This window comes from Eleginops maclovinus, chromosome 3 (genome assembly GCF_036324505.1).
Source record: "Eleginops maclovinus isolate JMC-PN-2008 ecotype Puerto Natales chromosome 3, JC_Emac_rtc_rv5, whole genome shotgun sequence".
Classification (NCBI taxonomy): Eukaryota; Metazoa; Chordata; class Actinopteri; order Perciformes; family Eleginopidae; genus Eleginops; species Eleginops maclovinus.
Window position 1 is genome coordinate 9,685,064 of NC_086351.1, and position 21,484 is coordinate 9,706,547.

The following is a 21,484-nucleotide window of genomic DNA, read 5'->3' on the forward strand; positions in this document are numbered from 1 at the left end:
GGTGAGCAACGCAGAGTCAGGGAGGGAGAGAGTTTCGGCTGAGTCTGGCTGTCCCACACGCACACATGCATGCACACACACACGTACACAGCGTTTTGTCACATAGAGTTTGGTTTCCAAACAAAATGAGCCTTGTAAATGTGTGTTTAATAGAGAGCTGATTTAACCATTTTGCTCCCCCAAGTTTCTGCCAGGAGAGACGTTTGCCTCATGCACTTCCTTTCATCCCTGCATCCTGCCCTTTGCTTGGCTCTGTGAGCTGGGCCAGTGGAGGAAACCTGCAGTAATGATGCCGGTTAATGTCCCTCATTAATGGTCTAATAAAAAGCCAAAGCAACAGATGCACAACAGCCATATCTGCTCCAGTGGGTCTCACAGGGAAGAGGAAGAGAGCAATTGACACGCATAATTTGTAAATCCCGTCCACAGGGAGTTTTTTCAACTAAAGACTCGCCAGCAGAGGGGGGGTGGAGGGGAGCTTCAGAGGAGGGTCTCTTGTCATATATCCATTGGAAAGAGGACAACAGCACTTTAACACTGATCACTGACAGTGAGAAAGAGAGAGTCAGAGACGTCACTTTATTGCCCAATGATGGAAGCCCCCTCCTGTGTGTCACTATTTCTCTCGACCCCCCTAAACTATTAACACACTCACTTGCTCTCTGACGTAGGTTCTAGTAAGGGGGCAAGCGCAGGGGAGAATAGGGATTTAGGGGATGATGGCGGTAGAGAGTTAGGGTAAGGTTACCATGACAATTCTCCAGATAGGATACCCAGGGGGAGGCACGCATTTGGCAGCGAGCTGGAGAGAATGAATGGAGGACAGAATGACGGAGTAGAGAGGAAGAAGAGGAGGAGGTGGACGAGGTAATGGGGAAACATGAAAGTGTCCTGTTATAGGAGAGTAAATATTAACAGTAAAAGGTCAGACCCTTTCCCTTTGAATGTAATCTTTGCTTCTGTTTACTTAGACCCTGCCGGAATTCCCTAGAGGAAATGAGGGTGCAACATAAAAATTATTAATTTATTACTACACCTTCTTCCATAATCCCTTGCAGCGTTGCGTCAAGGCCAACCTAGTCTGTGTTTACATATGACATTCTGAGGTAAGCAGAACATGAGAGTTAACCCTAAAACCCACATGACTACTTTATCACCCACCTGGACATGGAAATTAACCCACGGCAACAAAAGTTTATGGGAAAACCCACATCATCAGAATGGGCTGATTTGGTGTTTGTTCTCATAATCAGCCTACAACCATAACACTAAAGCACATAGTGGAGAAAAATCCCCAGCATAAAAAACTCAATTCATGCTCAAGCTCTTCCTTGTCAGATAAATAAACTATAAAGATTACAGTAATATTCATTCTGAATTTATTTAAATCAGGGGACCAATCAAAGGGACTCTGGTGAATGAATGAATGAATGAATGAATGAATCGAGCAACTGTGTGGATTAACAGCCCGGCAAAAGGTGAGCGAAGAGTGTGAGGCATTCAAATGATTTGAAGCCTGCGTAATAATGTGTGAATACATGCCATGTCGCACAGGAAACCTAGTGTAAAGCATGAGCGAATTGAGTAAAGCTTGTGTGAGTAAAGTTTGTCTGGCAGTGAGGCCTGGCAGGCCCTGTCACAGGTTCCCCTTCCTCTCTGATGTCTTTGAGGTCGTAGTCTGAGTGTCTCTCTCTGTTTCTCCTCCTATGGTGGTTTACACAGATTGGTGATGTAATGGGTAGCATATGAAGGCCACACACAAACACAGAGACGCACACACAAACACTGATGCTCATGCACGTTATACAGACACCGCACTTATACCACCACATACCCATAATTACACACATATACTGTACGCACACCCATTTACACAAACCCTGGATTCCCCCTTTTCCAACAGGCATGCGCCAGTGTGTGCTCTTTCTCACACACAAAACAAAACTCTAAACAAAGATACATAACACGTTTGTGCCCATTATGTATGCACGTGCACACACACACTTCTAAAAACACACACTTAAAGGGCACCCACCCTGTGTCATGGTGTGTGAGTGATCAGCGCTGGCGGATGGCCTAACAGAAGACTTGTGAACCACCCAGGAGACCCCCATCATGAGAGGCAGCCAAGAGAGGCAATGAGGGAGAGTGACTAACTTCACTTTTCTTTTCTTCTCTCCCCAGCTGTGTCTTCAAACGACCCTTTGATGTGGGAAATTAAAAAAGAGCGAGTGTGTCAATATCTCCTTACGTCCAACCTCTCTCATCTATTTCCTCTTTGGCTTCTCATGCTTTTCTTCTCTACTGTTGACCCGAGAAACACAGTATGACCCCTTTCCACCACAACAACTCTGCCACCCACTCGCTGCCACCAGGCCATCATCATTTGGAGGGTGTTTGTTTGTCTGTGTAGGCCTACCGCCGGACTGGCAACTTTGTGTGTATATGTGTATGAGTGTGCGGCTGTACGCATGGCCCACCACTAATTATTTTGTAACCACACCATGAGTGTATGTCTGTGAATAAGGGTCTCCTAATCTCACACCCAGACTCAAAAAGCGCTTTCTTCCCTCTCCCCCCCTTCACTCACTCTCTCTCTTTGTGTGTGTCTCAGTACTGAAGAAAGCTTTGCATCCAAATGTGACACAAATGTTCAGAAATATAAAAAAAACAAATTATTATTACTATTGTTATATTGAGTGATTTTTTTTATCTTTTGAATCTTTCTAATGCCATTTTCTGACTTATGACGCACAGGATTTGAGTTAGTACAAGGTGATCATCAGTCACCTCAATCTCTGCTGTACTCTGATTGGATAATTGGATCATTAGGGCAGCGCCTTCAGTACATATGTATGTAAATAGCATATGGAGGGTGTTGTAATGCTGCCCATACATAATGGTCAGCGCACTGAAAAAGTTGTAATCATATAAATAATGGCATTATGCAAGACAGTTTGCACTACGGTTTGTGAATATTTGGTTCATAGAGATAGGAAGTACACATTCTCCAGTTAGGTGCCTTACTGTAGAAGAGGAGGGTGGAACAAGATGACACTTGTAAAAGAGTGCCAGTCAGAAACTGTCTGGTCTTCACTCCACACAGATCTGATGTCTCTGTCTGCCCACATTTTCATCTTTCATTGAATATCCAGTATGTCCACTAAGTTTTTCACAGGTGGTTGAAAACGCACCCATTGACTATTTGTGATTTACAGTGTATGTACAGTATGATGCATCAGTGATGTCTGGAAACTAATTTTTGCCTGCTGCAACATTTAGGCCAGGCTTTGCTGCACCTGACTGAGTGTTTCCAGACTGTGTATGTGTGAGAGAGAGCGAGAGAGAGAGAGAGAGAGAGAGAGAGAGAGAGAGAGAGTGAAATTATGTTGTGTACAATAAACTGTTATGTTCCTGCATGTTTTGGAGGTAGAAAGCATCTTTTTGGTGTGATTTGGAGCAGCATGTTTTTCTATGACAGCATGTATCTTGTGTTTGCATCCATGTTGTGTGAGTTTGCTATGTTGACCACACCAGCCACCTCCCACCCCTCAAGCTTGTGTGTCCCTGTTAATGTCCTATGGTGTGTGTGTGTGTGTGTGTGTGTGTGTGTGTGTGTGTGTGTGTGTGTGTGTGTGTGTGTGTGTGTGTGTGTGTGTGTGTGTGTGTGTGTGTGTCCGTCCGCTCACTGTTTCTATGCAACACTTTCAGAGGCCCCTTCTGGTCTGGACAACACCTCTCTCTTGCTCCTATCCGTCTCTCACTCCTCACTCTTTCCTTCACCCTGGAGAGGGAGAGAGGGAGTGAAAAAATAAGAGAAGGAGGTGGGTGGGGGGCAGTGGAAATAACAGGCTGCTGTCTCAGGAGGGGCTCTGAAAAAAGAGCAAGGGTGAGAAAAGGAGGGAGAGAAATATTGGAGAGAAAAGGTGTTTGCTGTGCGTATTAGCTATGATACAGGGAATGTTGCATGTGTAGCTTAAAAGAGCTCTGCCATAAATTTAATAACACGCGCATAACACACTCTCAGTGACATGTCACCTTTGAACACAGTATATTACACCACAAGAAAAATGACAGGACAGGTAAAACATGAGGCTCTAAATGATACAAGGTTACATAAGATATGCTGATACATGTGAAAACAATGGGCTTTTTAAAAAGTCTGCAGTGATAGAGAGAGAGTGAGGGTGGAAGAGATTTGGAGATGGAAAGATAAAAAGAGGTAGATGGGGCTGATAGAGGTGCAGGTATAGCGGGATGCGACAGAGGAAGTGCTGGAGATAGTGACAGGACAGGACGGGAGAAAGTGATAGAGGGAAAAAAACAGAAAAAAAACAACGGAACATTTTTTTTAAGTTTAAGGGAGACAGCAGCAGGGAGGGGAGGGGAGGAGGAAAGAGAGGGAGAGAGAGGAGAGAGAGTGAGGGAGCGTGTGTCTGTGTGTGTGTGTGTGTGTGTGTGTGTGTGTTTTTATGAATGAAGTGAGTCACTGCCGATGTGTCATAGGCCCGACGTCTTTATAAAGGAAGTTTTAAACAAGCCTAAACACTTCACTGCGCGCAAAAATTGGACTTACCACACTCGCATCCCTCTCTGCAGTTCTGTTGCCTCTCTCTCTCCAAAACTGTCTAAGTGTCTCTCTTCCTTCAGCACTCCATAAAGACCAGAAGGGCTCATCTCTAACTTTACCAAAGACAGAAAGTTTGATTTCTTTTACCTTTTCCTAACTCTCTCTCAGTGCCTCAGTCATCACTCAGCTCTCCTTCATCCTCTCTCGTCCTGACAACTTTCCTCTTCACTCTGACTGAAGAGTTCGAAGAAGAAACCGGAGCACGTGACAATTTCCGGAGTTCAATTTATTTATTAACTTTCTATTTATTTATTTATTTATTCACCGTTTGATTGCTGGTTTATCCCTTGGATCCGAACCAAATATGAAATGTAAGTGTTTATGTGAGCAATGTGTTTTTCACCATAAGTGTTTCAGATGCTAATTATTATTTATTTCACTTTTTATATTTTGTTTTATTTTAAAAGTATGTAATTTAACTGAGGGTCTATAACGTTTATGTGACTGTAACAGCTGTTGTGACGTTAATATGCAGGCTAAATTGAAATACTTCTTCATAGATCAAATTCAATTCTAATCAATTGACTTGACAGTGAGTATGGACACCTTTGTGATTCCTTAACTGTAAAAGTTACACTAGGACAGGCAGCTCAGAGGCTCCTGCAGTGTTATTTTGGCTGTGATTCTTGTGGTTCACCTGTAATTATCAAGCATTCAGCATTTCAACACCACTGCGGTTTCCTTTTAATACTTAGTCTACCTTGTATTTGAACTTGAAAGGAAAAGAATGAATGAGCTTACTGTTAGGAGAGTTGACTTGGCTGGCTCTATATAATTTATACCACCAACTCACGTACCTATCCAGTTGCAGGTGTGACAATCAGCAGCATTCATTGCAGTTGCTTATAGTAAAAGAGCGATGGTGATATTCAATGTCAAAGCCTGTCTTTTTAATGATTTAATTATTTGCATCCAGCCTGTGAAAACATGACTCTGACACTGAAGCTCTTGAGGAAACCTCTGCCAAGTCTGGAGCAATTGTTTATATTATGGTGCAATATCTTTCCCTGGAGCTGACAGTCGTGGCCTGAGGTCATTATCATTATGGCGAGATGACAGCACCCCTCCACTAATTGCTTCCGTTTTGTTCCTCCCCTACAGTGCTGCTCGACTCCTCCTCATCCCTCCTCTTCTCGCTGCTATTGGCTCATCTTCCCGTGTTCACGTCTGCCACTCCAGTGCCACCCCGGCGGCCCACTGACATGGATAAACTGTCCAATCAGACCAAAAATCTAATGAAGCTCACCCAAGAACTGCTGGTAAGTGAAAGTGTCGTCATGGTGATTGACAATCTCAGCTATTGATTGGATGAAAGGCCAATGAGGCCCTGGCTGTCCTGTGCTAATTGAATTGTTAAGTGGAACAGGATGCACTTGATTGTTCGTTCCCTAATTGGATTTTGGTGTTAATGTTACTTGCACTTACTTTGCACTATACACTGCTGTAAAAACTACACTAGTTTTTCTCAGGACTTTAAGAGATTGATTTAAGCAGCTTTCATTGATGACAGACCGGTTGCATGCTTAGATCAAGGCAGCATAAAGCCTCAGGGGAGATTTGACTGAGTGATCTCACTTTTAATCCATACTGGACCCGGTAGGGAGGGAAGGTCTGACTCAGCATCCTCCTAGTCTGCCCGGTCACCTGACTCGTGGCGGTAGCAGGAGGTTTGGTGGCCAGGCCAGGTGCAATATAATTAATATCAAGTTTAATGGAATTAAGGAGAATAAACACACATTTACAGTGATGGTCTAGCGGGATACATGATGTGGTCAAGGTCATAAAAATGCAAAACATAGTTCTAGGAATCAGTTCTCCCATTTAGACTCATTTAGAACAACATATCAACACCATACCAGCCTCCATCGAAGTTAGGCATACCTAAAATGACAGCAAAGTATATCACTTGCCTGTTTACATAGAAACATGTTTATGTTCTGCGGCTAAACTGTGGAAGTGAGGATGGAGTTGCAGGAGGTTTTTCTACTGAATGAAATGTGCACCGTCCTGACAAAGCTGGCTGGAAATCTTATTTTGTTGACAGTCAAGTGGGTAGGAAAATCTGATTTGAGAACACGGCCAAGATTTGGCTCCAGCGGGTGATTGTGTATCAACACTGTGTTTTAACAGGTGAAAAGAAAGCGGGATCATATCTATGGATCTTTGTTAACACATGACTGATCTAGATTCTATTTTTGCATTATGCAAATCCTTAAACTCTTTTGTTCTGATGATAAAACCAAAAATAGCCACATACTCTCTCTAGTCTTGGTCAGTTGAAAGAGTTCAGAAGGTGTGTATGTGTGGGATTGTTACTTTAAAACAATGTTACAAGCCATTGTGTAGCAGGAGTCTGTAACCTGGGTTCCAGATGTGAACAAAAAAAGCTTTATCAAAGGGTGACGGGGACAGTATTAGACAGTCCTAACTTACATGGAAGATTTATTTTTAATTTTTCCCTTATTGTGTGGAATTCCACTGAAGAGAGGACAACGTTTGGAAAGATAAATAGAATGGGAATCCATGGAAAGTCCCTGCAAAGACGCAATGAACCTGATGCTTTAAAGAGAGAAAAATCAGTGTGTACACACATAGGTCTATATACGTTTTTTTCCAACATAACTGTGCATGTGTGTTTGGTTGGCCACTGTGTGTTTGCATGCATATACAGTATGGGTGTAAATGTGTATATGGGTGCATGCATTTGTGTGTATGCATTTTTGTGGCTGTGTGCGTGTTCATTGCGGGTTCTGTAAATAGTCATGGTTGTGTAGGTGCGGTGTTTAGTGTTTTGCTCTCGGTCGCCACAGCAAAGTGACCTGATAAAAATCAAAAAAGATTTATCACATTCCAGTATTTGCATTCAGGAAGAAAAAGGTTTGGATACTAAGTTATGTCGGGTGAGGTCATGATCTGTGATGGAGAGAGCAAGAAAAGGAGGATAAGAGGGAGAATTAAAGGCTGAGAAAGATGGAGCAAAAACCAAAAGAGATGAAGAGATCAGAGAGCAAACTAGATGACAAGCTAGTGGTGTATGTGTGTGCATGCATGCACATGTGCACGAGATGTTGCATGTGCACCTGGTATGAGACAGAGAAAGGGGGGAGAGAGGAGAGGGTATGGAAGCTAGTGATGTAAGTTGACAATAGCAACAAAGACAAAACATTGGACCGCAAACATAAGTGAGCTCTTATAAAGCCTGATGGAGAGACATGGGAGACAATATGGGACATTCATCGCTAAAAACATAAACAACTGGATGTAAACAGTAGGACACTGCATAATAGGTTAAGGAAGCATCAGGCTCACACAACCTGTTTACCCAAAACATTTCTCAGCACTCATCATTCTAATGTTGTTATGTTCCTCTACTGATTTGCAATGACGCAAGCCACATCAGTCATCTCCATTTATGCCTATTCATGTCTGAGTCTCATCTTTAATACTAAAATGTCACCGATGAGCACAGCTGCCTTTGTAAGGAAGAAGTCCATTCGACCTGCAGTCAGGTTATTTATCCCCCTCTGGTGGACCCAATTAGCACTACATCTGCTGTCTGGTTGTAGTTTACAACACAACTCTAGCTGGGCAGCAGTACTGCGTCATTCCCTCTTTTTATAGCTGTGACCCTGGAGTTTCCCTACAGCCCTGTGTTGTCTGTCCCACTTGGAGTTTTCTTAGTCACTGCATATGTTGTTATCCTCGCTCCCTGTAGAAAACATCCTGTGGGTTCAGGTCATTTGCTCTTATTGTTGACATTTGGGGAGGCTGAATTTGGGTGAACTCACAGTGACCCGATCAACCACACTCCCCTCAGTGGGAGCTACTGTCTCTAAGCACAGAAAACAGTCGGCCAATGGAGGTGCTAGACTAATTCTTTCCCCATGATGCCGTGACTTGTCTCAGGATGAGTAAAATTATGCTGATGCAAATTACTAACGGGCTACATTGTGTCTTGTTCTCTCTTTCAGAGGGAGCATGCATTTGATTCAGACGTGGAGCCCCACAGGTTCAGGTCTCTGCCAGAAATGAGCAACAGATCAGCCAATGACCTCACCAACCTTGAGGTAATGCTCTGATCATTTATTTGTGTCTGTGCATGAAGTGAGAGGCTATGCTTTTTCTATCACTGTTACATCTTGCCACACCCATGCTTGGTCTCTAAGTGTGTCTGTGTTGTTTACAGCTGAAGCCCACACTGTCTCAGCTGCACGCTGACCTGAAGCTGTACGAGCATCACTTTGAGTGGCTCAACAGGGTTTCAAAGAAGCACCACCACCCTGCACTGCCCAAGCTAGTGGAGATGATCAGAGAAATGAAATCTCTCAGCAATCTGCTTCACCGTCAGGTAAAGACAGTTTCCCTTTCTACTTCTGAGTTTCGATTAGCAGGGAACTGTTTTCTAATACCTAAATGTACTAAATTCCATATTTTTCTAATCTGTGTTCCCTTTTTCTGTCCAACAGATGCTGAGAGTTGAAGCACCAAGGCTGACTCAGGCGACCCCCTCCCTCCCCCCTCACCTCCCTTATCAGTTTGATGTCCTGCAGTCCAGCCATGAGCTTCTTCAACACTTCAAGCTCTTCTGTGATTGGGCATACAGAGCATTTCTCATCCTTAAACCCAAAGTCTCGGCAGTCCAATGACGGTCCAAGCTCATTAATTTATTTCCCCTCTGCTACACTACTGCAGAGACATTGAGGACACATGGAGTTCCGCCTCGGCCAAAGGGGAATTAGGACCATGTCAGTGTGCACTGTAGTCAATAGCATCCCTTAAAAGGCCCAAACTTCAAACTACCACATGTGTGTTGAAGAATGTGTCACCATAAGAGCCAATAAGGATAAGTTATACTGCCGCAAGCTGCCAACACCCTCAAGATTTCTGTTATAGAAAGTGCCAGTTTAACTACCATGTCATGATTCCCCAAACTCTCTCCTAATGGCCTTGTCAATTAATTTGTTATTTATGTATTTATTTATTTATTAACTGTTAGTAATTTATTTAATTGTATTTATTAAAAGTTGTAATGTGTCACTCTTATCTTTATTTCTGTATTAACGTGAATTTTTTTTGCCCACATCTCTGTAATCTTTCTTTTTTGTCTTGTGTCTCACTGATCCTCAAGAAACACACAGTAGCACTTCCTGACTTTTATTTAAATTAACTTAATCTACTTTGCATTTGTGTATTTCTTTAGCCAATGATTCTTCCAGTAGATGTAGCATACATATGGGAAAGCAAAGGTTTCAATTATCTCACTTACAGTGCCCTTATAGTAACAATGTTAAGCGTGCCATGTCTTAACGCATCAATTGAAATTAATTGTATTTTTCTAAAAATGTAAAATGATATTGAAGTTAAGTGAATACTTTCTGTTTTACTCTCTATTGTTATTGTTCGTTTCTAGCATTCTGCATAGGGAGGCATATTTGAGGTTGTGGTTGCATTGTATGAATGTGCCCTGTTGCTGAGCACTGATTGACCTGATTAGATCCTTTGCACAAACTTGTCAGGATTAACTTCTTGGATGAGTCAGATGGCTGATTTTGAACCTGTGCTTTGGGGAAAAAAAGTTTGTTTTTGTTAGTTATACACCCAAAGCCTTAAAATACTATGTATTGTGACACTATGTTTTGTACAAGTGTACATACGTGTACAAGAATGTAAATTGTTGTATACATTGCTTTTGTGTATTTTGTTGTTTTTCTAAAAATATAATGTAGATTACTTTACCAACTTTATCACTATGTTTGTTCATTCCTATTCTAGTATTTGTTACAGTATTGACTATTTATTTAAGTAATTTGGTGGAACTATTTATTTTGTGCTGCAGTGGAGCAAGTCTTCACTATTTTTGTACTTTTATACAGTTTTTATTCTTATTAACTATTATTATACAATCATGTTTAAATTATTGTCGTAACATCAAGATGCGTCTTCCACACACTGATTGGCCTCAATGTGAAATATGTGCCTTGGTGAAATAAATACTAAAGAATGTGCACAATGGATTTGAGTATATTTTTGAAAACCATGACCTACCTCCATTGACTGTAAAAATCTACCTCCTAATGTCAACGATGACAGATGGTCAGCGATGCAGATACTACGTTACCCAGAAGTCTGTGCGCTAGCGTCAGAAAAAAACGGAAACATATTGTCTATGAAAAAATATTAATAAATTAAAGTCTGAGATATAGGACTCCAGGCACAACATCTATAGGTTATTTTGTTTCAATTTGAAGCTAAAACATATTTTTTTAAACCGTCAATCTGTCTGTTGAAGCTCTTAACCAATAGTAGTAGCGCATCTATTGTGGCCAACAACCAATCACCTTCGCTGTTCTTAGGAGGCGGCATCGGGTGGAGAACTGCTGTTAGTATGTGCTGTGTTTATTGTTAAGGTTGTGTGGATTAGCACTGCTGTACTTGTTTCCTTTATTTTAATATCAACAGTATAACTAAAGATGATTTAAAGATCCGGTGAGTACTGCTTCAGCCTGTATTCATGCAGATCCTGATCGAGCGGTTTAACCACGATATTACGCATTGAAGGAGGCTAGATTAGCTTTAAATGAAGGCCAGTAACTGTTTGTGTTGATACTGTTAACGTTCCTATTATCTGTGCGTGGTTTTTGTTGTTTTGGTTACATTTTAATACATTTATAGTAGCTTCATGTGTAACCTAGCTGTAGCTTCTGTGTGTTTTGCGAAGCACCGCACTGCGGGGACGGACAGAAACGGACTGACTGCCAGAGGAAAGACAGCAGGGAGGGGGTGGGGGGTGCAGGTTCAGAGACAGGAGGGAGGGTGGGGGGATTTAAAGGCAACATTCTCACCAGGAATTACTAACTTATAATACTGTATTTATTTCCATTTCACTGTTTGTCAGACTCATCCTGAGCTCCTACGTGGGACAGCTGATGTTTCCAGTGGCTGATGGGGAGAAACATTTTTTTAAGAAACCATGAAAGAAAGGTGAAAGTAAAGCCATGATACTGCCCTAAAACTGATCCTAACCGGCTGCCAAGAAACACCCCTCATCTGCTGCCAGATTACTCTGGTAATGGCTAACACCGTGGCCTTAGTGGTCCAAGCAGAACTTTTACCATCTCAGTCCACCGCCTCCCTGTCTCCTTTCCCTTCATCCCTTCTTGGCTCAGGAGAGGATGGCGAGGACAATAGGGACCGAGGGGAGCTGGTGGAGGGAGACAAGGGAGTAGTAGAGGGTGAGGTAGAGGTGGTTCTGGACATGGTTGCGTCTTCTATGTCGGACCCACCTCAGCAGCCCGAGCAGTCGGACCATCCCTTCCTGTGTATGGACTGTGGGAAGAGCTTCAGGTGGTCCTCCAGGCTCACCCATCACCAGAGGAGCCACAACAATGAGAGACCATACCGCTGCAACGACTGCCCCAAGGCCTTTAAGGGCTCCTCTGCTCTACTCTACCACCAACGGTACCCATAATACAACTATTTTACCACCTTTACAATGGTAACACTCTTACTGTACAGTATTGAAGTCCCTTCAGTATTAAAGGGAAAAGGAGAGAGAGGCACAAGTGTCCAAATATAGGAAACAAATTAAATTAGTGTACACTACATAAACCCTGTAAACCATAAACGGCAATAACTAATGCAATACCCTGTCAATGTGTATTACAAATCATAAATTAAGTGTTGCATTCATTTTCTATTGATTCTGGATCACATCTGTAATAACACATACTCTATATATATATATCTATATCTATAATTGATTACACTATCTTCTTTTTTTTTTACAGGTCTCACTCAGGGGAGAAGCCTTACGAATGTCAGGAATGTGGAAAAGCCTTCAAACGCTCCTCTCTGCTCCAGGTAAGATGTCAGACAAAAGCATTTTTTATAAACAATGATTTCCACAGGGGAAAAAAATCCACTTACAGATGCATTCACATCTCTTTCTGTCTCCAGGTCCATCAGAGTGTCCACACTGGAGTGCGGACCTTCTTGTGTCCCTATTGCCCACTAACATTCAAATGGAGCTCTCATTATCAGTATCACCTGCGCCAGCATACTGGAGAGTGCCCATACCCATGTGACACCTGCCCCAAGGCCTTCAAAAACTCGAGCAGTCTGCGGCGACACAAGAACGTCCACCTTGGTCTCAAGCCTTACACTTGCTCAGTGTGTAACAAATCCTTCACTCAGTCTACCAACCTAAGGCAGCACATGAGGATACATACAGGTGAGAGGCCCTACATCTGCGGGGAGTGTGGACGAAGCTTCACGCATTCATCAAATCTCGCCCTCCACAAGAACTCGCACTCGAACCCAAACGCAGGAGGAAAGGAGGGAAAGAGTGGAGGGGATGTTAAGAAGCCAAGTGAGATAGTAGAGGTTGTGGTAGGAGCAGAGGAAGTGACGTCATCCATGTTGACGGAAATGGTGGGATTTGTGAGCCAGGAGGGAGCTGATGGAGTAGGGGTGGGGATGGAAGAAGTGTTTCTGTCGACCACCCCGTCCGGACAGAATTCAAGCCTTCTCCCCCAGCTAAGTCTCACCTCTTCTGGGGAAGGCATGTATGCATCTAGGGCCATCGGGACAGAGGTTCACCTGAGCACAGACACCGGAGCCAGTGTGCTGCTGTACAGCTGTGGCAGTTGCAGCCACACCTTTGGCACACGGACAGATTTAGAGGAACACCAGGTCATCCATATGGCTCCAGACGGAAGCGGTGCCGGTGAAGAAGCAGGGCCTGGAGCAGGAATGGAGGTTGGGGATGGGCTGGTGGGAGCCGGTCACCTGCTGGCTGATTTTGAGGAGGTGGTGGAAACGACCACAGCGGCTGAAAATGGACACACAACAGAGGTGCTTCTTGGACTGACGGGGGCAGCAGATGGCAGCAATACAGTAAGTATTAAATTGATTATTGTTAGAAGAGATTGATAAAACCTTTCCTTAAAAGAGGATTTAATTGACCCGTTAGAAGTAAGTATGTAGAGTTAGAAATAGGATCTGCTTTTTTAGCTTTCTTGCCACATTCCTGCTTAATGCAGACAGTAAAATGGGTGGACGACTTGTACTTCTTTTAACAGATCAGCATAACTCTTTGATCTATATGACAATTATTTTTAATTAAATGCTCAGGGGAACTGCTAACGCAGATTTATTATACATTTATGTACAACATTTAAAATGAAACTTAGAAATTAATATATATTAAAATAAAATAGACTAAAACTTGATCATGATAGAAACTACTACTATTAAGGTATTTGATATAACAATTATATTTCAAATAAATTACACAAATAAAACATATCCCTTTTTTAATGTTATATCAATTAGAATGACTATACTCTTGAAGGTAATTAGTCTAATTTAAATTAATCTAAATAATATATAATCCCTCTATAAAGTGCTTGAGATCTGAAGATTTGTTTCATGTATAACTTCCCTTTGGTTTGTCCTCAGAATGTGGGCACCACCCAGGCCCAGTTTGACCTGCTGCAGAGCTTCACCGAGGTGACTCAGAGCTCAGAGACCGTTCAGCCAGAGGCCAGAACCACATGGGCTGGGCTGTCATGTGGCTACTGCAATAAGACCTTCAAGACCAGTGGAGGCCTCAATAGACATGTATCACTGGTGAGAATGACCTTCTAATGCTGGTATTCAAATGACTGCACTGAGATTAATATACTACATTTTGACTTATCTATCCTGGAATAATATTTGCCTCCTGTGTTCCCCTTTTGTTTGTCCAGATGCACTCCCTCTCATCACAGTCCCGCTCCCAGTTCAGCTGCTCGGCCTGCGACCGCTCCTTCCCCCTTCTCTCCTCACTCCTCACCCACCAACACTCCCACACGCCTGAGCAACGTCTCCTAGCTGAGGCCGAGGCGGAGATAGTGTGCCCTCCCTCTCTTTCCCTGTCTCTCCCCCTTCCCTCGTCTCCCAGCCACACTGACAAGCAGCAGGGAGGCCAGAGGGAGATCCATGTTGACATCATTGCTGTTGGCGAGGAGCAAGAGGAACAACCGGCCAAACCGCCAAAAGCCCCCAAAAAGACGGGAGCCAGCAAGAGCATTCCTGCTGGAGGTAAATATATTTCCATAGCAGACACAAGATATGGAGATTTGACTGTACAAAAGGGAATATAAGACGAGCAATATGTTCATTGGTTTTGGTATGACATGCTTTCCCCCTATCAGCAATGTATCCAATATCAAATTGGTTAAGAGGATCTTCTTTACCATGATAATTACTACCACGCTTGCATTTTTACCATATTATATGCCATTATTGGTTTAAATTATAACATTTGTGATGCTCTGTTTGCACACTTTGATACAGAGAGGCCATACCGCTGTTCAGAGTGTGGCAAAGCCTTCAAAGGCTCATCGGGACTAAAGTATCACATGAGGGATCACACTGGGGAAAGGCCCTACCGCTGCACTGAGTGTGGAAAGAGCTTCAAAAGATCGTCTCTGCTTTCAATCCATCAGAGGGTAAGGCTTTTGTTGACAGAAATGGACACACAAATGAATGCCCCAAATTAGAGAGCTATCATTTGGAGCTACATTTTATCATTCATGCAAAAACTCACCCACTGTGTTGTGCTTAGATGGCTGTTTTTGTACAAAGTGTAACAGTTGTGACTGTCTGTTGCACCATTAACATAGATGTTTCCTTTTCGCTAGTCTTTGGTTGCATTTAGCTCTTATTTAACTTAAAAAACGATTTTAAAAAGTGGATTTAAACTTGTACCCACTACAAAGAACACCTTAAGAAATAAATGACCATGTGTAGCAACTGTTCTGCTGTTAAACCTTAGAGGTTTTTCTACTGTAAATATAATTGAATACTAGATCATAAAAAAAAGAAGCAACTTGAGCGAAGCATAACACCAATAAGTGTAAGTGACATTTTTTCCTTCACTTTACCCAGGTACACACAGGTGTTCGGGCATTCCAGTGCCCTCACTGCCCTCTCACCTTCAAATGGAGCTCTCACTACCAGTACCACCTGCGGCAGCACACAGGCGAGAGGCCATATGTGTGTAAGGAGTGTGGAAAGTCATTCAAAAACACCAGCTGCCTGCGTAGACACAGTCAGATGCACTCTGGGCTGCGGCCTCATACCTGCTCCATCTGCTCAAAGTCTTTTTCCCAGACGTCAAACCTGAAACAGGTCAGTAAATCCTGTACAGATTCAGCTATGAACTTGTGTAGAGTGTTAACTTTTTTGAGGTTTTGTCTCTCAAACTGTGATCTTAATATGTCTTCTTTCTTGTCATGTCTCATTTCTTTTCTATCAGCATGAACGCACCCATTCTGGCGAGAGACCTTTTCAGTGCACACACTGCAATAAAAGCTTTACACATTCCTCCAACCTCCAGCTCCACCTTCGCACACACTCCACAAGCAAGGACTTCAAATGCCCGTACTGCTCTAAGGAGTTTGTCATGCACTCGTACTTGCAGAGGCACATCCGCACCCATGGCAGTGGCGTTCCTATGCCCTGCCAAAGTGGTGGAGGTAAAGATGGAGTGGCTGTGAAAGCCAGTGTTGGGGGAGTAACAACCACGACTACCCTGCTCAACCCCATCACCCTAGAAACCTCAGGTAACCAAGGCAGCCTGATTGTTTCTCAGCCAGCACTTAATATCCCCCCAAACACCTCCCAGAATTACTTTATGATTCAGACAACCAGCGGCCTGCAGCTCATTCCTCTCACATCCCCTCCACCGGCCCTCACTCTTCCTCCTCCGTCCCAGCCCCAAAACTTCTTCCTTGTACAGTGTCCCTCCAGCAATGGCAGCCAGTCCAGCCTGATTCTCGTCCCCACGGGTAACAATCCTCCACCAGCTCCGGAGCCTCTCCCGGTGCTTCAGACTATCCAGGCACTCCAGCCCGTCATAAACCAAACACAGACTCGGATATCCCCCTTTTCCCTCCATATCGCAGCAACAGACCAGGTTTATAATCACCAACAATAATAGCAATGCAAACACTCCTGTTGCCACGCACACTTTGTCAGCCAACTCCCTGCTAACCAAGCCCATACTGGGGAAAAGCACACGGACTGCCCGGGGCAGACGGGGACGCAAACCAAAAATTGCTCTACAGCAACCTCCAGCAGCCCCTGCCAGTCAGACTGCAGGTGGAGCTCCGTCAGGAACAAACTGTAACGCCTCAAAGACCTTCACTGCCGCTAACACATCATCATCATCTGTATCCACAACATCCTGCACTGCCGTCCAAATCCTTTCATCCTCCATCACTGCAGCCTCCACAGTGGACCCCTCAGGATCCAAATCGACTGTTACTATGGCTACACCATCCACCACAGTAACAACATCAGTTTCTACTCCTGACCCTGCTACTCATACAACTGTGGGGAACATAAGAACAGGGGATAACATGTCAGGGAAACAGTTTGTCTTGTGTTTTGATAATGAAGGAAGGCCAAAAGAGGGGATGAATATGGAGGAGGGTGGGCAGTCATACGTGTTACAGTTTGACGGGGAAGCATCAGGAGAGGCAGCCGATGGAATGGGTGAAGAAGGAAAATCACTTGTGTTTCAGTTCAAGACAGATCGGGAGGGTGAAGGAGCAAAAGGGGAAGATAAGGGAGGGATGATGTCACTTCTACGCGAATGGGGTGAACAAAAGCAGGGGATGAGACAGACAGGAGAGAAAAGCAGCCAGGGAGAGTCTTACGTCCTTCATTTCCACACCGAGGCACAGGACGGCGAGCCATCTGGTGCTACCTTCAGCCAAGGGCAAGAAACCAGCCTGCAGCTTTCCTGCACCCCTTCCCAAAGTTTGGTGCCACTTGATGGGCAGCAGGTCGTGTTTGAACTAGGTAGTGAGACCAAAATGGAGCAGGAAAGTGAGGAAGGTATGCAGATGATAACCCTGATAGAAGGGGAAGGGGGAATGATGGTAGAAGAAGGAACAGATTGCCATGCTGAAAGTGGGAGGGTGGGGGAGGGCAGAGGATCCATGGAAGGCTTATTTCAACTGGGAAATGGTGAGGAAATTGTCATAATTGAGGTCAGCACTAGTAGCTTAAGAGAAGGAAGACTGGAGCAAGGAGGGGATGGGGAAATCTCACAAAGTAGTGAAGTCAAATACGACAGTGTAACAGCTGAGACAAATGAAAAGACTATAAAGGAAGTAGACTCTGCATCCAATGCAGAAGTACAGACATCAAATGACGACACAACAAGAAATGGACCTATACCTAACTCTAAAGAGATGCAGTTCTCTAACTAAAAGTGTGCATGTTAGAGAAAAAGAAAGTGTGTGTGTGTGTGTGTGTGTGTGTGTGTGTGTGTGTGTGTGTGTGTGTGTGTGTGTGTGTGTGTGTGTGTGTGTGTGTGTGTGTGTGTGTGTGTGTGTGTGTGTGTGTGTGTGTGTGTGTGTGTGAATGAATGAATGAATGCTTAACTGTTGGCACGGTGTGTTAGCACTTTAGTTTGAGTTCTCCTGGAGCTGGGGAAGAACATGAAATTAAAGGACTGATGTGTTATAATCCCATGGTGCCACATACTAGAAATGTTATACATTGAAATAGGCTGTACATGGACCTTGGAATATTCCTCAATATGTTAGTTTAAATGATACTGTCACTGGCAGTTTGTTAATTAAGTAAATATGGTTTTGTGAATAAATGTTGTACATGGCCCACTTTCTTCACAATGTTAATAGTAAATAGTAATTAATTATTAATAAATATGTCAATACCTATAAACTTTTGCATTTTTTTGCTTTCTTGTAATCTATGGTGGAATAAGTGTTGAGATGTTTAAGTAAAAGTAATAAAACCGCAGTGTACAAATAATACTCTGTGGTAAAATGAATTGTCTGCATCACTTTAATGTTGCAGCTGGTAATGGTGGGGGTCATTTGGATTTTAAATGTTCGATTATCAATTAAAACTTTAAAGTAACTAAACCAAATATTACTTTCCTCTCAAATGTAGAAACGCACTGTATAAACGTCATTGCACATTGTGCGCCGTTTGTGTTGTTACGTTGCATTCGCTATTCACGTAGACTTTACGTAGTGCGCATTGTGTTTACGCAAATGTCATAGATCGACCCTCTGTAAACGTGCGTCGGGACGTAAAGCAGAGTACGTTTGTTTTCAGAATCCCTGATTTTGCGCAAAAGCGATTCAGGACATCCAATCAAACGTGCCGACATCCTCCACAGGCTTCACAACAAACTGAGGGGTACATGCCGAGTGTATTTTTTACCCATTTTCACTCTAATTTGATCAGCGTGTCGGAGAAGGTGAGTGTAACCGGGATCCAGAGCAAGGGCAGGGGTCTCCATATGTCAACACTACGTTATAGCCATATAAGGATGTGAACTAGGTATTTTCGACTGAGTCTGTCCATGTTCACCGATAACTTGCAAAGCAAAGTTAGCATAGCGTGACAAGTACTGAGTGATGGTGACACATGCATGCTTTAAATCCTCCATAATCCCCATCTGTCTGTGTTTGGAGGCAGTTGGTATGTGTGACATCGCAACTACTGGCTGGTTGTAGGCGAAGACCACCGGTACTGCATTAGAGTTTATTCATGATCCCTTTAAACTACAACATGTGTCTCATGGAATATTTAAACCAATAAGGCACTAACCAGTCTGTTGGTCTGCAACTGTATACAGTATTTGTATGGTTTAATATTAAATATCCCAAAGTTGCATTTCCCTCTCACCAAGAACACATAATATCCTTCATCCCATAACCTTTTGATATGTGTTTGTAGGGTTTCTGTGCTCACTGTGTGGATGTGTGTAGCCACAGCTGTGCAGCAATCCTGCTGTTAGATCATAAAGCCTAAACATGGTGAGGCTGGAGCTGGACAAGGTGGTGATGCGGAGGATGAAGGAGGACGACATAGAAATGGTCAAAGCCCTCATCAAGGTTTGTACAATGTGGATTTTAGAGTGACTGCTTCAGTGAACCCTTGTGATGTTTATGTTAAATATTTTTCTTAAACTTTCATGTTACCAGGAGGGATGCGAGGGCACAGAAAACCGTCTCATCCTCCACATCCTCACTCGTCCGCTCTGCCTCTTCATCCTGGCTGTTTTCTCCTCAGTCCTGCGCTGCCTTGTCCATTCCTTTATCCTGGCTCTTGCTATTCCTGTCTTCCTGCTAATTATCTTTCTCAAGATCACCATGCCGCGGTCCACAGGGATTCTGGGCAGCAGCCGCCCCTACTGGGACTATGTGGGAAGCAGCTACAGGGGGACACAGGATGAGACACTGCCAAATCCCTTCTCTAGGACCAGTGGCAAGACACCAGGGACTAAAAAGGTTAGTCTACTGATTTGCTGGAAAGTGTTTTGGTAGTGTCCACTTACATCTAGGGAATATGTTGCAGCAAAATAATATGAAGAATTTCACTTATTTTTGTAATAATATTTTCTTTTGCTCAGCCAAGGCGCAAAATCACACCCAAAGACAAGGACAAAGAGTTGCCGACAGAGAATGTCACCCCAGAGAGGGAGCAGGAAGCAGGGTTGGTCTGGGTGGCAGACTGCGATGGTGAGATCCTGGGCTGTATCTTCAGAGAGAGCGAAAAGCGTGCAGACATCAGGAGAATCTGCAGGGTGGTGACGGGATCCTGGTACCGCAGAGAGGGTCTGGGCCGGCTGCTTGTCCAGAGTCTGGAGCAGAGAGAGATGGAGGCTGGAGCCCTCAGGGTGTATGCACACATCCCCTTCCCCTCCAAGCTGGGAGAGGCGTTCTTCAGGAAGCTGGGCTACCGACAAGTTGGGGAGGGGACTGATGAAGAAGAGGATTTTGAGAAGAATAAGCTTGAGACTCCAGAGAGAGGCTTTCTGGGACACCCTCTAACTAAGGTGTATTACAAAGACCTGTAAGTTAAAGGTGATGGTCTCACGGAGGGACAAAAGTGGCCCTAACGTAACTGCAGGATGGATCTCTGTGGAAGGTGTCAGTGCTTTTGCGTGGCTTCATAATTTATTGAATATTTGTGTTATTTATCCCAATATTTATTTCCGGATTTGTCAGTGTTAAGTTTGTTTTTTACATTTTCATCATATAAAGAACCATCTCTCCAATCCACTTATTATTATTATTATTATTATTATTATTATTATTACATAATTCAGAAAACCTATTTGAGCCACACTCTGGCTGTTTTCTCATTATTTTTAATAAAATGAAAAAAATATTTACGTACAATGTTTCTTTCCTTTAAATGGGATAGTGTGGATCTTTTCTCAGAATCATATTCAAAGTCAATGATATGTGTGTAATTGCACGTATGTGTGTGTGTGTGTGTGTGTGTGTGTGTGTGTGTGTGTGTGTGTGTGTGTGTGTGTGTGTGTGTGTGTGTGTGTGTGTGAAACCATACAGCTGAGGATTTACAGTTACTGTATAGGAAGTGTGTGTGGTTTGAGAGAATCTGCAGCTTGAATTCGCTTTCATCTTTCTGCGGTCATGCACTGTCGTTGTTCACAATCACATACAGCATGTGGGTACATGATTCTGCAAAAACAATGCTCTCCCACCTCATTATTAACATTTGTATTCCTTCATGTGAATTGTCAAGTTCAAATAGCAATTTATTTCTCGTAAAAGCTTTGGAAAGAAAGGGTTTGTTTGCTTTAAAAACCTCACTATTCAATTAATGCCTTTGAACTTTAATTTACTTCTGACACAAAATAAGAAATTCAGGTCATCACTTTAGGCTGATTATAAACAAAAAGAATGAACTAAATGTTAATTGCAAACCTATAATATTGAAAATATGAAAAACTAAATCTCACAAATGTATGTCAATTTCGAAAATAGTGTTTCTAAACAAATTCCCTTTTAT

The 21,484-nt window shown here is 43.2% G+C and overlaps 3 protein-coding genes across 3 annotated transcripts; all 3 read left to right on the top strand.

Moving 5' to 3' along the window:
• The first annotated feature begins 4,566 nt into the window (after nt 1-4,566).
• Nucleotides 4,567-10,374, top strand: il11a (interleukin 11a). Its single transcript, XM_063879253.1, has 5 exons — nt 4,567-4,941; nt 5,732-5,889; nt 8,602-8,697; nt 8,817-8,978; nt 9,097-10,374. The coding sequence occupies exons 1-5, from the start codon at nt 4,935-4,937 to the stop codon at nt 9,274-9,276; spliced, it is 603 nt and encodes a 200-aa protein (XP_063735323.1). The 5' UTR covers nt 4,567-4,934; the 3' UTR covers nt 9,277-10,374.
• Nucleotides 10,375-10,996: 622 nt separating this feature from the next.
• znf628 (zinc finger protein 628) lies at nt 10,997-18,496 on the top strand. Its single transcript, XM_063879208.1, has 9 exons — nt 10,997-11,116; nt 11,526-12,088; nt 12,418-12,490; nt 12,587-13,525; nt 14,090-14,260; nt 14,380-14,713; nt 14,969-15,123; nt 15,563-15,805; nt 15,933-18,496. The coding sequence occupies exons 2-9, from the start codon at nt 11,700-11,702 to the stop codon at nt 16,611-16,613; spliced, it is 2,985 nt and encodes a 994-aa protein (XP_063735278.1). The 5' UTR covers nt 10,997-11,116; nt 11,526-11,699; the 3' UTR covers nt 16,614-18,496.
• A 223-nt stretch (nt 18,497-18,719) lies between these two features.
• nat14 (N-acetyltransferase 14 (GCN5-related, putative)) lies at nt 18,720-20,793 on the top strand. Its single transcript, XM_063879245.1, has 4 exons — nt 18,720-18,917; nt 19,400-19,557; nt 19,648-19,953; nt 20,076-20,793. The coding sequence occupies exons 2-4, from the start codon at nt 19,477-19,479 to the stop codon at nt 20,520-20,522; spliced, it is 834 nt and encodes a 277-aa protein (XP_063735315.1). The 5' UTR covers nt 18,720-18,917; nt 19,400-19,476; the 3' UTR covers nt 20,523-20,793.
• Nucleotides 20,794-21,484: the final 691 nt, after the last annotated feature.

Bases quoted from the DNA above. Each gene is read 5' to 3' on its own strand.
- il11a (XM_063879253.1), top strand. The intron at 5,890-8,601 runs GTAAGTGAAAGT...TCTCTCTTTCAG, and splicing joins AGCTCACCCAAGAACTGCTG to AGGGAGCATGCATTTGATTC. The intron at 8,698-8,816 runs GTAATGCTCTGA...TGTTGTTTACAG, and splicing joins ATGACCTCACCAACCTTGAG to CTGAAGCCCACACTGTCTCA.
- znf628 (XM_063879208.1), top strand. From the start codon at position 11,700: ATGGCTAACACCGTGGCCTTAGTGGTCCAAGCAGAACTTTTACCATCT. The intron at 14,261-14,379 runs GTGAGAATGACC...TTGTTTGTCCAG, and splicing joins TCAATAGACATGTATCACTG to ATGCACTCCCTCTCATCACA. The intron at 15,806-15,932 runs GTCAGTAAATCC...CTTTTCTATCAG, and splicing joins AGACGTCAAACCTGAAACAG to CATGAACGCACCCATTCTGG.
- nat14 (XM_063879245.1), top strand. From the start codon at position 19,477: ATGGTGAGGCTGGAGCTGGACAAGGTGGTGATGCGGAGGATGAAGGAG. The intron at 19,558-19,647 runs GTTTGTACAATG...TCATGTTACCAG, and splicing joins TGGTCAAAGCCCTCATCAAG to GAGGGATGCGAGGGCACAGA. The intron at 19,954-20,075 runs GTTAGTCTACTG...TCTTTTGCTCAG, and splicing joins AGACACCAGGGACTAAAAAG to CCAAGGCGCAAAATCACACC.